The following is a 14,210-nucleotide window of genomic DNA, read 5'->3' as shown; positions in this document are numbered from 1 at the left end:
ACAGAAACAAAGACCCAACACAGCCAAAAATAAATAAATAAATAAATAAAAATAAAATAATAAAATTTTAAAAACTGAAAATGTTATTTCCAGCAGGACTTTTGACATAATTTAATCTACCATTTCAAAATAACATGGATAGGGCTTCCCTGGTGGCGCAGTGGTTGAGAGTCCGCCTGCCGATGCAGGGGACACGGGTTCGTGCCCCGGTCCGGGAAGATCCCACATGCCATGGAGCGGCTGGGCCCGTGAGCCATGGCTGCTGAGGCTGCACATCCGGAGCCTGTGCTCCGCAACGGGAGAGGCCACAGCAGTGAGAGGCCCGTGTACTAAAAAAAAATAATAATAAATAATAACATGGATACACAGTGAAATTTCTGATATTAGAATTTTATACGTACAGAAAAAAAGTCAAGTCCCTATAACCTGGTTAGGTAAACAGGTATTTTGGTTAATCAAATATGTCTGGTTAACAGACTCCATATGGATTGACAATTTTAACAAAAATTCAGAAATGTTTAAAATAAACTTAACTAGAGTAAAACCACACCAAACAAAATTTATTCTCCTTTTGATCAGAGGGTACTTGGGATCTTGCCTGCCTCCCAAATTTTATTAGGTGCATCCACTATCACTCTGCTGGTAAAGCATGAAGATCAGTCACAGTAAATTAAATGCTAGGTAACAATTTGTAACAGAAACTTAAAGTTTTTTTCCAAGAGGTAAATTTCATGAATAAGAGATCAAAGATATATAATCAGTAATGCTTCTCACTTTGGAGCAGAATTACCCAGTAAGCAGATATAGGCTTTTTATTTACAGAAAATTTTTGAAGCTGAGAATAATATAAAATACAATTATTATATTTACTGTTTTAGATGCATCCAGAAGCTGTGGGCATTAAAAAAAGTAAATGGAAAAAAAACCTACTGAATTATACATTTTATTTTTTTTATTTATTTATTTATTTTGTGGTACACGGGCCTCTCACTGTTGTGGCCTCTCCCGTTGCGGAGCACAGGCTCCGGACGCACAGGCTCAGTGGCCATGGCTCACGGGCCCAGCCGCTCCGCGGCATGTGGGATCCTCCTGTACCGGGGCACGAACCCGCGTCCCCTGCATCGGCAGGCGGACTCTCAACCACTGCGCCACCAGGGAAGCCCCTGAATTATACATTTTAAATGGGTAAATTGTACAGTATATGGATTATATCTCAATAAAGCTGTTTTTTAAAAAATATGGAGATCTATAAAAATTCCAAAGTAGATGTGAAATGTCAAGCAGGAGGTAGTGTCTGTGGCAGAGTTGTTGACTGGATGAGCCAACTCCTTACCATGACCCTCAGCTTCTTTGCCAGACGTGCTAGGACTGACTGCATGACATAGTTCTGCCTGATAACTAAATGGAAGTCGGCTAGGTGGGGCTTCAAATAAAGCTTTGGCTTTTCCTAATAAAAAGAGACAGACTTGACTGGCAGGGCTCTTTACACTTTTACCACTTTGCCCTCCTTCTTCCTGCCTAAATGCAGATGTGGTAGGTAAGGCTGTAGCAGCTGTCCTGTTCTCTGAGGCAAAAATACAAGTAGAAAAGACCAAGAAAATCAAAGAGCTCACTGAATTGCAGAACCAATCCTAGCAGCCACCCACCTGTAGACTTTTTGTTATGTGAGACCGAGACAAACAAACAAAAGCAAAACAAAACCAAAATAGTTTTAAAAACATTTAAAAAGGCTTTCTTGGGAATTCCCTGGTGGTCCAGTGGCTAGGACTCTGCAGTCTCACTGCCGAGGGCCCAGGTTCAATCTCTGGTTGGGGAACTAAGATCCCACAAGCCACACAGTGCAACCATAAAAAAATAAAAATAAATTAATAAATAGTCTTTCTTAATCAGGTTCTTTGTTATTTGCAGCTAAACGTAAGCTCCTTCGGAGCATATGAGGGCTAGTAATAAAAATGAATTTTTATTCATTTATTTTTAATGTGTCAAGTCTTAGCCATAGCATTTAATGAAAGGTTCTATAATTTATATCCTTAAGAAATGAGAGTGGGTTGAACCAGAAGCTACAATGCCTTCTCTCATTTTCTTTTTAAGGCCATAAGAGGCTCTGTAGGATTGTGCAACAAACTGGAATCTTTGAAGGAAGAGTTTTAGCACTGGTGGTATCACCACGTTGATGGTAGAGAAAAAGAGAAGGAACTCAAATTATACTGTAGTCTCTTCACATCTTAAATGGAGACAGCGAAGCAGCTAAAACTCCAGAGCTACTGAAAGACATGGCAACTAAAAGGACCATTAAATTGTATGGAAAATCTAAACAGTCTTGACTGGTGTTTGGTTACAGTAAAAGGATAATGTGGCAAGGGTGGTAATGTCATAATCACTGAGGGACATGGTTTCAGACGTCATAAGTAAAAGGAAGAAAGAGGATCCTTACCATTAGGTCTTAAGGGCACAGGAAAGAAAATACAGGCAGAAGTAAAAGCACACTCTGCATTTATCTATGTAACCAATACTCCTTATACTGAATCTGACACATTGTTGAAAGAGGTAACAAAGCAGAAGAAAAAATGATTCCTCAGCGGGAGCTAAGGCCCTGAGTGTCCAGGAAAGTTGCTGAAAGGAGCCCTTGAGGGGTACCAACCAGCCTGTCATCATAATCACTTTTCCTAAGAGAAGGATGCAGAATGGAAGTGGATGGATGGGGAAGAAGCAAGAAGGGGAAGTGGAAGAGTTTTTCTTGTCTCAGTGCCTCTGCTTGTTCTTCACTAAAGATACAAGAATGTTTTGGTCAAGTGCCTCTGTGGTTACCAGGTTACAAAGGGCAAAGTTTAAAGAGAGAGGGAGAGGAGAGAGAGACAAGACAGACAGACAGACATCAAGTGCTACCATGATGCACCAAAAGCATCTTAACAAGGTGACAAATTGGGGCTCCTCGGGAAAAAAATTTCTCATTTAAGAGTATCTGAGGATTGAAGGTTTTGAAAGACAGATTACTGTTTTGGATTAATTCAAGGAGTAATTTCTTAAATGAAGGTGACCCTTCATCAGATTTCAGAATAGCTTCATTTACTTAATACTCAAAAGATAGATTCAAGCAATTTGATGTATTAAATCTGTAGAAATTTTGGTGAATTTGCTGAAAGTCCTATGCTTCTGCTACCCCTGAAGAGAACAGCCACATTTCTGTGATCCTGTATGGCTGATCTTGGGGGAAGCAGTGTTTGGAACATCTGTCAAAGTAAAACCACAGAAGGAGAAGGTTGATGCTTTCCATTCATTTGATCTTCCAAGGTGAATGATTCCAGTTTTTAAAATGATTGTTTACAGCAATACTGGTAAAGTATTTGTTTCAGAGGGGTATCAAATGAACGATTCTGGATAATTACTGAACATACATTTGTGCATGAAACATTGTGTCAAATGGAGTGATATCCTCTGTAAAAATGTCTTCTTGATGGGTAATCTTTGAAAACTGAAAGGATTTTTCTTTTCATGTATTCAGCTATATTTTATGATGACTAGTTGTCAACTCCTCTAATCGCTCAAGAAAAATAAATGGTTGACATGTGAGGTAAATCAAACACATATACACTTTTGGGGGGAGCATTTAACCTTTCCTGTTTTTCCAAAGAACATCTGAATTCTAGCCCCCCTCCTGTATTTTTAACAAGCAATTTAGTTGCCATAGCAATACTTTCTGGTTTTGAGATACATCTGGGATGAAACTAGCTGAGACATATTTACCATTCGCCAAAACTCTGCTGTTTCCAGGCTCCAGGATTTCTGGTCGCCTTAGTATTCATGACAGTTCAGACTCCAGCATCTACTGAGAACCACAACTATAATTTTTTATTCAACAATTTTTCTTGGAACCAGAGTTCTGAGGTCTGAGGGTGATAAGAGAAGACTTTAGTGCGATGCAGATAGGCTGTGAGAGAAACAACGTTTGGTAAATAAATCATGGATCAGCAAGACAAGGAAGAATTCCTTGGTTCAGGGCTGTGACATGACCGATATGAAGCAAATTTGGTAAAATATCTTTCCAATTTTGACTAGAATTATAGGCAATCTTAATCCAAGCCAGAGGAGTCATATTTTTAGAAGTTTGTTGTATTCTTTAGACTATAAAAAGGAAACTTTTCGCTCTCTAGGTTGCAAAGAAGGGTGTTCTAATGTAAATAAATGTATGCCTGACTGTGCAGCACTCGGATAGAATGAAATGGAAGCAGCATGAAACTTGAGGCAAGAGTCCTTACCTGTGCTCCTGTCAGCACCTAACACCAGAGTTTCGTCTTAGTCATTTGCTGGAGGTGCCAGATCTTTAGCAGTTTCCTCACATATACTTAGAACAGACACACTGAGCAAATATGATGTCCAATTTATTTGATAGACAGAACTCCCTTTAGTTGCACCAACATTCTATGTTGTCAGCTCAGTCAATGAGTGTTTATTGAGTACTCACAGCACAGAGTACTGTACTAGGCACTTGGAAATCACTGCAAAGACCCAAGTCCATCGCAATACTACAATCACTATCTTCAACTTGAGATTATCTGTGGTTCTACAAGAACTTGAGGGCTGCACAGACGTAGAAAATACTCAAATAATTACAAAACATCATTTGAGTCATTGGTTCAATTTCTCTCCCCACCTTCATGGACTAAGCCTTCATTTGGAGCTATTAAACAGGACACAGAATGGAATGGTTTGTAATTCCTCTCCTTTTTCTTTTCTGTGCTTATCCTTGGGAGGGAAGTGGATGAGCAATAGCTTGGCAGGGTGGTCAGCAGTGGGAAGAAGGAAAAACAGCAGTGAAAAAGGGATTTCTGATTTACAAACTGAACAGATAATCTAGAATGGTTGCAGCCACACAATAGTGAAAGGGCAGCTGAACTGGGTGTGGGCTTAACAGCTCCAAGAGAAGGAAATATATGCTGGGATGAATAAGGAGCACAGCGACATATCTAATTTTTTTTTAAAAAGGATTAACTTTCTATTGCTTTGTTTTATCTATGTTTAATAACTGCAAGGCATAAACTGATTTGTGGTTCAGAAATTCTGTGCCAGATTAACTTTTATAAGTGGTAGAACTGGGTTTTTTTTCCTATTGCAAAGTAAAAACCTCCTCCCGACAGACTAAAGAGATTATGGATACCCACCAAGAACATACTTTGGGTTAGATCCATTTTGTCCTAACATATTACATTCATATAACATTTTCCAACTGAGGAACTCAAAATATTTTTGTGTCATTAACTCCTTAATCCTCATAACACCCAGAGAGACTATGGGTTTATTTAGTTGCATCTACCTGCACTGTTTCATCTTCCAACAGCCTACCTACTCACAATTAGGTTAGTTAAAGCATTACGGGTATTTTACTTACAGTACTGCATTATCAATTACAAAACCATCATTTTCAAGCTAATGTAAGAATTGTTAATTTAATTGACTAATAATGAGGGTTTCAACAAAGTGCTGTCACTTACTAGCTGAAAAAGACTGGGTAATACACATGCCTAATGCACAGCATATGTGATTTCTCATACTAACCTGAAAATACTTAAAAGGATATCATGATTAGCAAGTAGAAAGATAATAAGTCTTAAACTAAGGCGACAGAGGGACTATAAACTAAGACTTAGGTAGATTTGGTTAGTTACTATGTGGTCGTTTTATGTGGTCAGGCCTCTGAAGATTTCCTGTTATTTAAATTTTAATGTTTTTAAAAAAGGCATGAAAATAATATAATTACTACTAGTTACCCACTTTTAAGGCACATTCCAGGCAACTTCTCTCTTTTTCTCTCAAATAAAATGAACAAGTTACACTGTGCCTGTAAACCTAGCAACAAAACAAAGACAAACTCCTTTATTTCCAAGTTATACTGCCTGCTCTGGCTCTTGGGAAAGAGAAATAAACACCAAAGATGGGGAGAAAGTTTCATATAAACTGCAAGGACTAGGACGCCTCCCGCTGTCTCTTTCCTGGGAGCTGACTGGACAAAGGCTGGTCAGGAAAAAAGAAGGTGGCTCCTAAAGGCACGATGGCTCCCCAGCTCCTCCCCTCCTCTCCTCAGCAAAGAAAACTCTCCTCTAATGGTGCTAATGAAACACTGGGATGGGTTTGTGGTGGTGGGTGGGATGGTTTGGGGAGCTGGTGACTGAATATAGAAACAGTAACAAAACATCTCAGGGATGTCACCTCTGCAAGTCACCTCCATCGCCTTGCCTCTTACTCTCCTCCCCTCCCTCACTCTACTCCAGCCACCCTGGCCTCCTTGCTGCTCCTGCAACCTGCCTCACGTGCTCTGCCTCGGGGCCTTGGCACTCTGCCTGTGAGGCTCATCCCCCAGGTCCCCCAATGGCTTACTCTTCCCATCCTTCAGGCTCTGCACAGTGAGACCTTCCTGAACACCCAATCTAAAGCTGTGCTGTCTCCAACCCCTAGTCCTCCCTTCTTTTTTTTTTTTTTTTTTTGCGGTACGCGAGCCTCTCACCGTTGTGGCCTCTCCCGTTGCGGAGCACAAGCTCCGGACGCGCAGGCTCAGCGGCCATGGCTCACGGGCCCAGCCGCTCCGCGGCATGTGGGATCTTCCCGGACCAGGGCACGAACCCGTGTCCCCTGCCTTGGCAGGCGGACTCTCAACCACTGCGCCACCAGGGAAGCCCCCTAGTCCTCCCTTCTGATGGCTCCATCTTTGAAATATCTGACATATTACAAATAGTGTTGTTTACTGGTTATCCACCACTGCCCCCTCCCCCAACAAGAATGTCAGTTCTGTGAGAAAACTGATGTTTGTTTTCTGGATTCAATGCTGTAGCCCCAGGGTTTAGAATAGTGCCTAGCACACAGTTAAAAGCTCAAAAAATGTTGAATGAAAGAAAATGAAGGGAGGAGGAGACAGTCAGAGATCAGGTTTCAAGGTCAGCCTTTCCAGGATCCACAAGGGTACTTGCCATACCAGACTCACTAGCAGGACTAGGTTCCCACTGACTGTGGTTAGCTGTGGGCATTGTCTGTCAAGAAAGAAGCTGGGGACTTCCCTGGTGGTGTAGCGGTTAAGAATCCGCCTGCCAATGCAGGGGACATGGGTGGGGACATGGGTTCGAGCCCTGGTCCGGGAAGATCCCACATGCCTTGGAGCAGCTAAGCCCACGTGCCACAACTACTGAGCCTGCGCTATAGAGCCCGTGAGCCACAACTGCTGAGCCCGCATGCCGCAACTACTGAAGCCCGTGTGCCTAGAGCCCGTGCTCTGCAACGAGAAGCCACCGCAATGAAAAGCCCACGCATTGCACTGAAGAGTAGCCCCCACTCGCCGTGACTAGAGAAAGCCTGTGCGCAGCAACGAAGGCCCAACACAGCCGAAAATAAATAAATACATAAATAAAAAAAAAAAAAGAAAGAAAGAAGCTCTGCTTGCCTACCCAGCTACAGGGGAAACGCTCAGGAAAGGAAGAAATGGTTTATGTGGATGAAAACAGACAAACAAAAGAAATCTTATCCACACAATAATTCTGTCCTCTCTCAGGAATAAAGAATGCAGTAATCAAGATAATCCATGTTTGAGACATTTGCCTCTGTGTTCACCATCTACAAAGAAACCTGAAATTTTATAGTCAGTATACCTTGTGATTGGGCCCCCAGAGGAAGAGGTTCCAGAACTGCCAGATCTCCTTCCTCTTAGATGGAGAAAGTGTTAGTCACTCAGCTCTGTAATGCTCTCCCTCGAGGTGTTGATTTGGAATCTGGGCTTCTTTGGATACAGTGACTAGGAAAGCAAGTGAGTCATCACAAGCAATAGAAGCCATGGGTCAAATGTCACTGCCTAATCAACCTGTCATTTGTCAGTTACCCATCCCCATGAAGAGACACCACTGATCTAGTTTCCTATCAATAAACATCTATCTGGGCACATCAGCTGCTGCTAACCATGGCCTGCAGAGATATCCAGCATCACCCAGAGGCATTGGTGGTTAAGAAATACCTCTCCCTTTCTTATTGATAATGTCACAGAAGAGGCAAATGCAGTTCCTGACAACGTAATGTTAGTTTCATAGGGACGTGTCTCTCTGAGTGTTCAGCCAGTTTCATGGGGCTTCAATTGCATGGATTTTCTCACTGCAAAAGCAATAGCTGGGCTTAAGGAAGGTGGAGGCTTCACGCGGTGCTGAGATACACAATTCTGCCTTTGGTTGTGCTCATGCTCATCATCCCCCTCTGAGTCAGGAAAAAGAAATTGGGGAGAACCATTCTTTTTCCACATTTAAAGAAAACCAAATGGCACGGTTCTCTCTTGTCTCTCTTAAGCTCCAGTAACACCTTTTATCTGGAGTCAGATTCAACATCTCTGACTGAGTAGAGCTAGAGGCCAAGGTAGCCTTGCCACATGAAAAGCTTGTTTGTCTCTTTCTGAGTTGTCACCTTGGCAATGACCTCATGAGGTCCCTGCTCGATCTAAAATTCTGGATCTCCCACTATACCCGCTATAATTTCCCCTTCTATCTTGATAGACTACCTCATCTGCACATTCAATCTGTCAAGGAACACTTATTCTGAGTTGTCACAGGCTTCATATATCGGGTGAGGCTGGGAGGAGGCAGCAAGTAAACAATTATAATACAAACATGACAAATGCTCTGGGAGGAATTACATACAGAATGTACGGAATCATTGAATAGGGATGGCTAAATCAGCCCAGGAGATGATAGAAGGTTAGGGAAGCATTCCCAAAGGAGTGAAGTCTTGAAGGGTTTATAAGAGCCAGGTAAAAAGGGGTGATGAGAAGGTAGTGAGACACACATGTAATGAGAACAGCATGTTCTAAGAGTTGAAGGCATGGGGTAAGAGAGGGGTGACACATGCAAAACTGCAAGTAGCTGGATAGGCTGAGACAGTACGTGTAGGGGTGGTGGAGAGGCAGGAGACAAGGCTGTACGGGGAGAAGTAAGTCACATGTTCTTTTTTTTTTTGGCAGTACGCGGGCCTCTCACTGTTTTGGCCTCTCCCGTTGTGGAGCACAGGCTCCAGACGCGCAGGCTCAGTGGCCATGGCTCACGGGCCTAGCCGCTCCACGGCATGTGGGATCTTCCCGGACCGGGGCACGAACCCGTGTCCCCTGCATCGGCAGGCGGACTCTCAACCACTGCACCACCAGGGAAGCCCAAGTCACATGTTCTTAATGTCGTTGTCTGAACTTTCTCCTTAAGGCAAATAGTAGCCATGAATCCTCTTAAGAAGGGGCATGACCACATCAGATTTGTGGTAACAGTGTGGGAGATGGTTGCAGGTGGGGAAGAGCTACGTAGAGAAGAGAAACTACAAAGATGCAACTATGGTGATGGCAGTGGGGATGGGGAAGAGAGGAAGGATTTGTGAGATATGTAGGAGCTGGTATTGACAGCTGACTGGTTCAGTGGGGGAGGTGAGGGAAAGGAAGGAGTTTAGGAAGATTTCCATGCTTTTGGCTCAGTGGATGGGTGGATGAGCAGTACCACTAAATCAGATGAGGAAATCGCAGTGTGAGGCAACTTGAGCAGGGAAAGGGGAGAATGGTGGAATTCCATTTCTGACATATTGCTTTGAGATGCACAGGGACCGTTGTTGGATGGGGGGTAGAGAATGTGGGGTGCCAGGTAAGCAGACAGAATACAGGGAACACTAAAAGAGAGTGGGCAGAGCTGCTAAGCTGCCAGTTTGCTTCTATCTTCATTGGCAAGAAGACTGGTTTTCAAATTAGAAATGGCAGAACAAACATAAGAGAAAACTGAAGCCCCAAATAGGTGAAGTGAAAGAAAGTATCTAGTCATTTTAAATGATTTCAAGTCTCCTGCTCAGATGAGTTACACACCAAGCCTTCTGAAAGAAATTGCAGATGCAATCTCAGAGACACGATTGGTAATCGTCAAGAATTTGTGCAGACTCTAAGACAAGAGAAGGACAACTGTTTTCCAGATTTTTAAGGTAAAGAGAAAAAGATTGTAATGGGAAATATTCAGATAAGTTTCACACCATTTATGACAAAGATTCTAGAATGACTTATTAAATAGATGGCTTATGATTACTTTAGTTAATGCATGCAGCTGAGAAGAAGGAAGGAGGGTGCGTTGACGGCTATCTGACGGAAGTTTATTTATACTGCTAGCTTGTCCACACTGATTGTGGCTTGTGTCCTCCCCCTTCCTAAGCACAAAGTGAGTTGTCTGGCCTGCAGTATGAATTCAAGGCTTCTTTATCTGTGATTTGCTGCCTGTGGTACTCAGCCTGTATGTGGCCCTTTATGAAAAGAGGTTGAAAATTTAAATGAAGAAACCAACAGTCTGAATTCTCCAAGAAATCCAGCATCACTTGTCAGGGTACCCCAGGGAACCGACAAGCAGCATTAACCTCTGCAGTTATTAGCTTAGACATCAATAAACCTCTGTCTATTAGAATCCCACTACCTTATTTTTTGTGCTGTTTCTTTCTTTACACATACTAACTTTAAAATGAGAACAGGAAGCAGTAAGGAAAATGTGGTACAGCATGATGACAGGAAGGCAGTCATGTCTCACCAACATCTCTACCTCTGGCAGGCTAAGATATAATGTAAAATATCTTGTGTTAAAAAATATATATATATACACACACACACAACATTAGTCTTTCAGAGACCTTCTTAGAACCTTAAAAAAAAAAAGGGCAGCCTATTTGAGACCCAGATGACTCTCTTGAACTAAAGTATATCCTCTGGGAGATGTCACCAGTGTCACATTTTAAAATTATATGATCCTACAAATCAAGCAATAGTGGGTTAAAGTTCCCTTCTTAAAACAAAGCGAAACAAAACAAAACAAAACGAAAACAACCAAAAACCCAGACGTGAAGATTAGTAAAAAGATCTTTTAGAACCAGGTTTCATATTCAGATCTGTTTGGTTCATATATAAAGTCATTTATTCGAGTTGAAAATGATTTTGATATCCTGTAAGTTCCTAACCAATACAAACTGAGACTTGTGCTGTATCCAGGGAGAGGCCCTAGTCCTCGCCCTCCACAAATCTAAACTAGTCCCTCCACAAGTCTAACTTTGGTGCATCTCCCCACCAGAAAATCCAAACAAGCACCTTGTATATCTTTGTCCCTCCTTTTCCATCTCCTCCTCTCCATATTTAGAGCAAAGAACAGAAGAGTATCTTCACTGAAGTTACTGGGATCGTCAATGTACCAAAACACAATTTGCACGTGTCTTCCATTTTAAAAGTAATAAATGAAAGGGAATCTTCTTACCGTATTGACCCTATCATGTATGGCTGTGCCAGTTGAACCACAATTGCACCACTTCCTAGCTGATGACATGTATAGCCAGAATCCCAATCATAGTTCTTAGTGTCCCCATTCAGCAAGGCATTTCGGCTCCGACTGACTCCTTCAATCACGCTGGCACAATCAGCAATTGTTGCAACGTTCTCCATGGGAACTGTGAATCCAACACAAGATTCAGCGTCAAGATAAAGAAGCCAAATATATCCCACCAGTGTGCTATGAACAAAATTAATTAATTACTATCAATAATAAAATAGAAATTAGAGCATCTTTATTATCTCAAGATATGAACACATTTCCATGCCAAATAGCTTTCAAAAAAGATGAACCTGAGGCTGGAACAAACCAAACCACATGTAGCAATTAACCCTAAAGAATTTTATTACAAAGAAACATGATACCCCATAAAATATAGAACGGATAAATACATTGTGAAATATTACTATAGTGGGAAACCACACAGTAGTTGAGATTAATTAACTACAGCTATATCCAAATTGATTAATCAGAAAACAATGTTGAGTGAGAAAAGCAAGGCACAGAAAAACACAGTGCATGAGTTCATTTATACAAAGCTTTTTAAAAAGGCAAAACTAAAAATATAATTTGTTTAGGGATACATATATAAATGTAAAACTAAAAAGGAAATCCAGGGAATTATTACACAAAATTCATGATCATTTGTATGAGAAAGAGGGAGATGAAATCTTGGAGGGACACCTACCAATGTGTCCAAACATTAATTGATTTCATTTCCAAGATGAAATCCTGGAGGGGCTTCAAAACTACTGGTTTTCTTCTATTCTCGTGAGGCGATAGGTACATAGGCACTTGTTTTATTAGTATTCTCTAAACTGTATATATTTATTACACTTAATAAATGTAGTACGTTTGTTTAAAGAAGCATGACATATATAGATTCAGTATTTTAAAATTCATAAAGCAGGAAAACAATCCAGGACATGGTACCAATCCCTTTGCAGAATATACAGTTGCCCTCGGCCATGATTCATTTCCCTTTTTTGTCTGTTTACTATTCTGAGCAATTCAACACATACGCTCATCTCTTTGTTCATGAACTGCTGCATTCTGAAACACCAGCTCTGTTTTGATTCTGTGTCTCTCTATATACTTCAAGTCCACATCCACCTGTTCATTTACAAAAGTCTAGGGTATCCACAAAATGATATAGCTGTCCAAAAATGATGTAGATTCTCTAAACGCTGAGAAGAGAATGATAAAAGGTGAGAGCCTTTTAAGTCCACTGGGACCTTTTTTGTGCATTTACTAGTGCTGCGATTTTCTTCAGAAATTTAAATTATTTAACCTAAATCTACAATTAACCTTAGCTACTTACATTCAAGATGTGTAGCTTACTTTACAAAATTTTAAAATGGCTTGAAAAAAAGACAATTTCTTATTAGATATATACTATACTTTTCAGTATAATATTATACTCTATGCAAAGAGAGAGGGTGAGCAGTACTACTATCATGCCAAAACATTTCTAACTTTATAATGATGCAGAGTAAATAATCTTCCATGTATCTTCTAAGCAATGCATTAACTTTTCAAAGGTGGGCATGCCTGTACTCGAGCCCTCATCTACCTTCACTACTTGCTTGCTCCCTCATCTCATATACCTTCACTGCTTGCTTTGCTCTCTGTAGATAAGGACAGCCATCCACAGATAAAGAAGAGAGGAAGGGAAGGAGGAAGGGAGAGAGACTGGATTTTCTGGCCATGAATCCCTTGACTATGAAGCTTAACTCTAAAGCAATAAGCAGAATCTCTGGTAAAGTAACCTGTGAGAGCAGTGTACTGGCAGAGAAGGGGCTTACAGAAAAGCCCCCCTCTGACTTTGAAAGGAGAAGAGATAAAGGACTATATTTAGAGGCTAAGTCATGGTACCTCCATCTCATGGAAAAGGGGAAGTGTTCTGTGATTTGGAAGAGAGAACTAAAGGAAGTGGCACAAGATACACAATAAACTGAGCTGAGACATAAAATCACACTGTAGGTAGCTTAAGCTGCAGTAAGAGACGGCCTCCATTCTCCCGGGTGCTTAAATAGCACACATTTATTTTTCACCCACACTATGCATTCAACGATGATCAGCAAGGTGACTCTGAGCATTGCATCATGCAGGGAACCTAGTGACGGAAGCTTTGTATTGATTGATATATGCTTCTTCGATCACAGCGGCAGTGAGAAGGGAGTGAACTGGGCACTGGCTCTTAAAACTCCTCCCCCAAAGCAACACACATCACTTTGCTCACATTTTGTTCACTAAGGCAAGTCACAGGGCCTTACCTAACTTCAAAGGGGTTAGGAGAGAGCTAACTTGTTGTGTGCCCAGGAGAAGAAGGGGAATATATGGTCAACAATATCAACGTCTACAATAAACATTAAACCAGGATGAAGGAACGTTCAATAGCCAGATAAATCTAGTTCATTTGTGTAAAGTATATAAAATATTTCAATGTATAAATATACCAAAGGGACATTTAGATTGTTACCATTGTTTTCTTTGTGATTACAAACGTGTCTTCTTGTGTACATAGGTAAGAGTTTCTTCAAGGAATATGTAAGACATATATATGTATATATTTACACACACACACACACACACACACACACACACATACGGAAGTGGAATTACACTTGTGGCTATGAGTTACCTCATTGGCAGGATGTCAGTCCTTTCTTGGTTAATGTTGAGTTGAAATATTTAATCTTTTCCTATATGATTTGTGTTTTCCCTTTCTTGTATATAAATTCTTTCCAACCCCAAATTTATAAAGATATCTCCCTATATTTTCTTCTAAAAGTTCTCAAACTTTGCTTTTCACGTTTGGTTCTTTAATCTATTTAGGATTTATTTTTGGTATGCTATTAAATACAG

General features: G+C 41.0%; 1 protein-coding gene across 2 annotated transcripts in view; it reads right to left on the bottom strand.

Moving 5' to 3' along the window:
• The window catches only part of BTBD9 (BTB domain containing 9), a 418,266-nt gene that overhangs the window by 99,110 nt on the left and 304,946 nt on the right, over window positions 1–14,210 (bottom strand). For both annotated transcript variants that reach the window (XR_014297289.1, XM_082663104.1), the window contains exon 8: window positions 11,271–11,460. Coding sequence is in view for 1 of the 2 variants with exons in the window: in XM_082663104.1 (XP_082519230.1) it covers window positions 11,271–11,460 (190 nt within the window). In the remaining variant the exon portion in view is untranslated. The remainder of the gene's footprint in view (window positions 1–11,270; window positions 11,461–14,210) is intronic.

Source organism: Grampus griseus (assembly GCF_964374135.1).
Source record: "Grampus griseus genome assembly, chromosome: 10".
Taxonomy (NCBI): Eukaryota; Metazoa; Chordata; class Mammalia; order Artiodactyla; family Delphinidae; genus Grampus; species Grampus griseus.
This window is presented reverse-complemented; position numbering and strand designations above follow the sequence as displayed.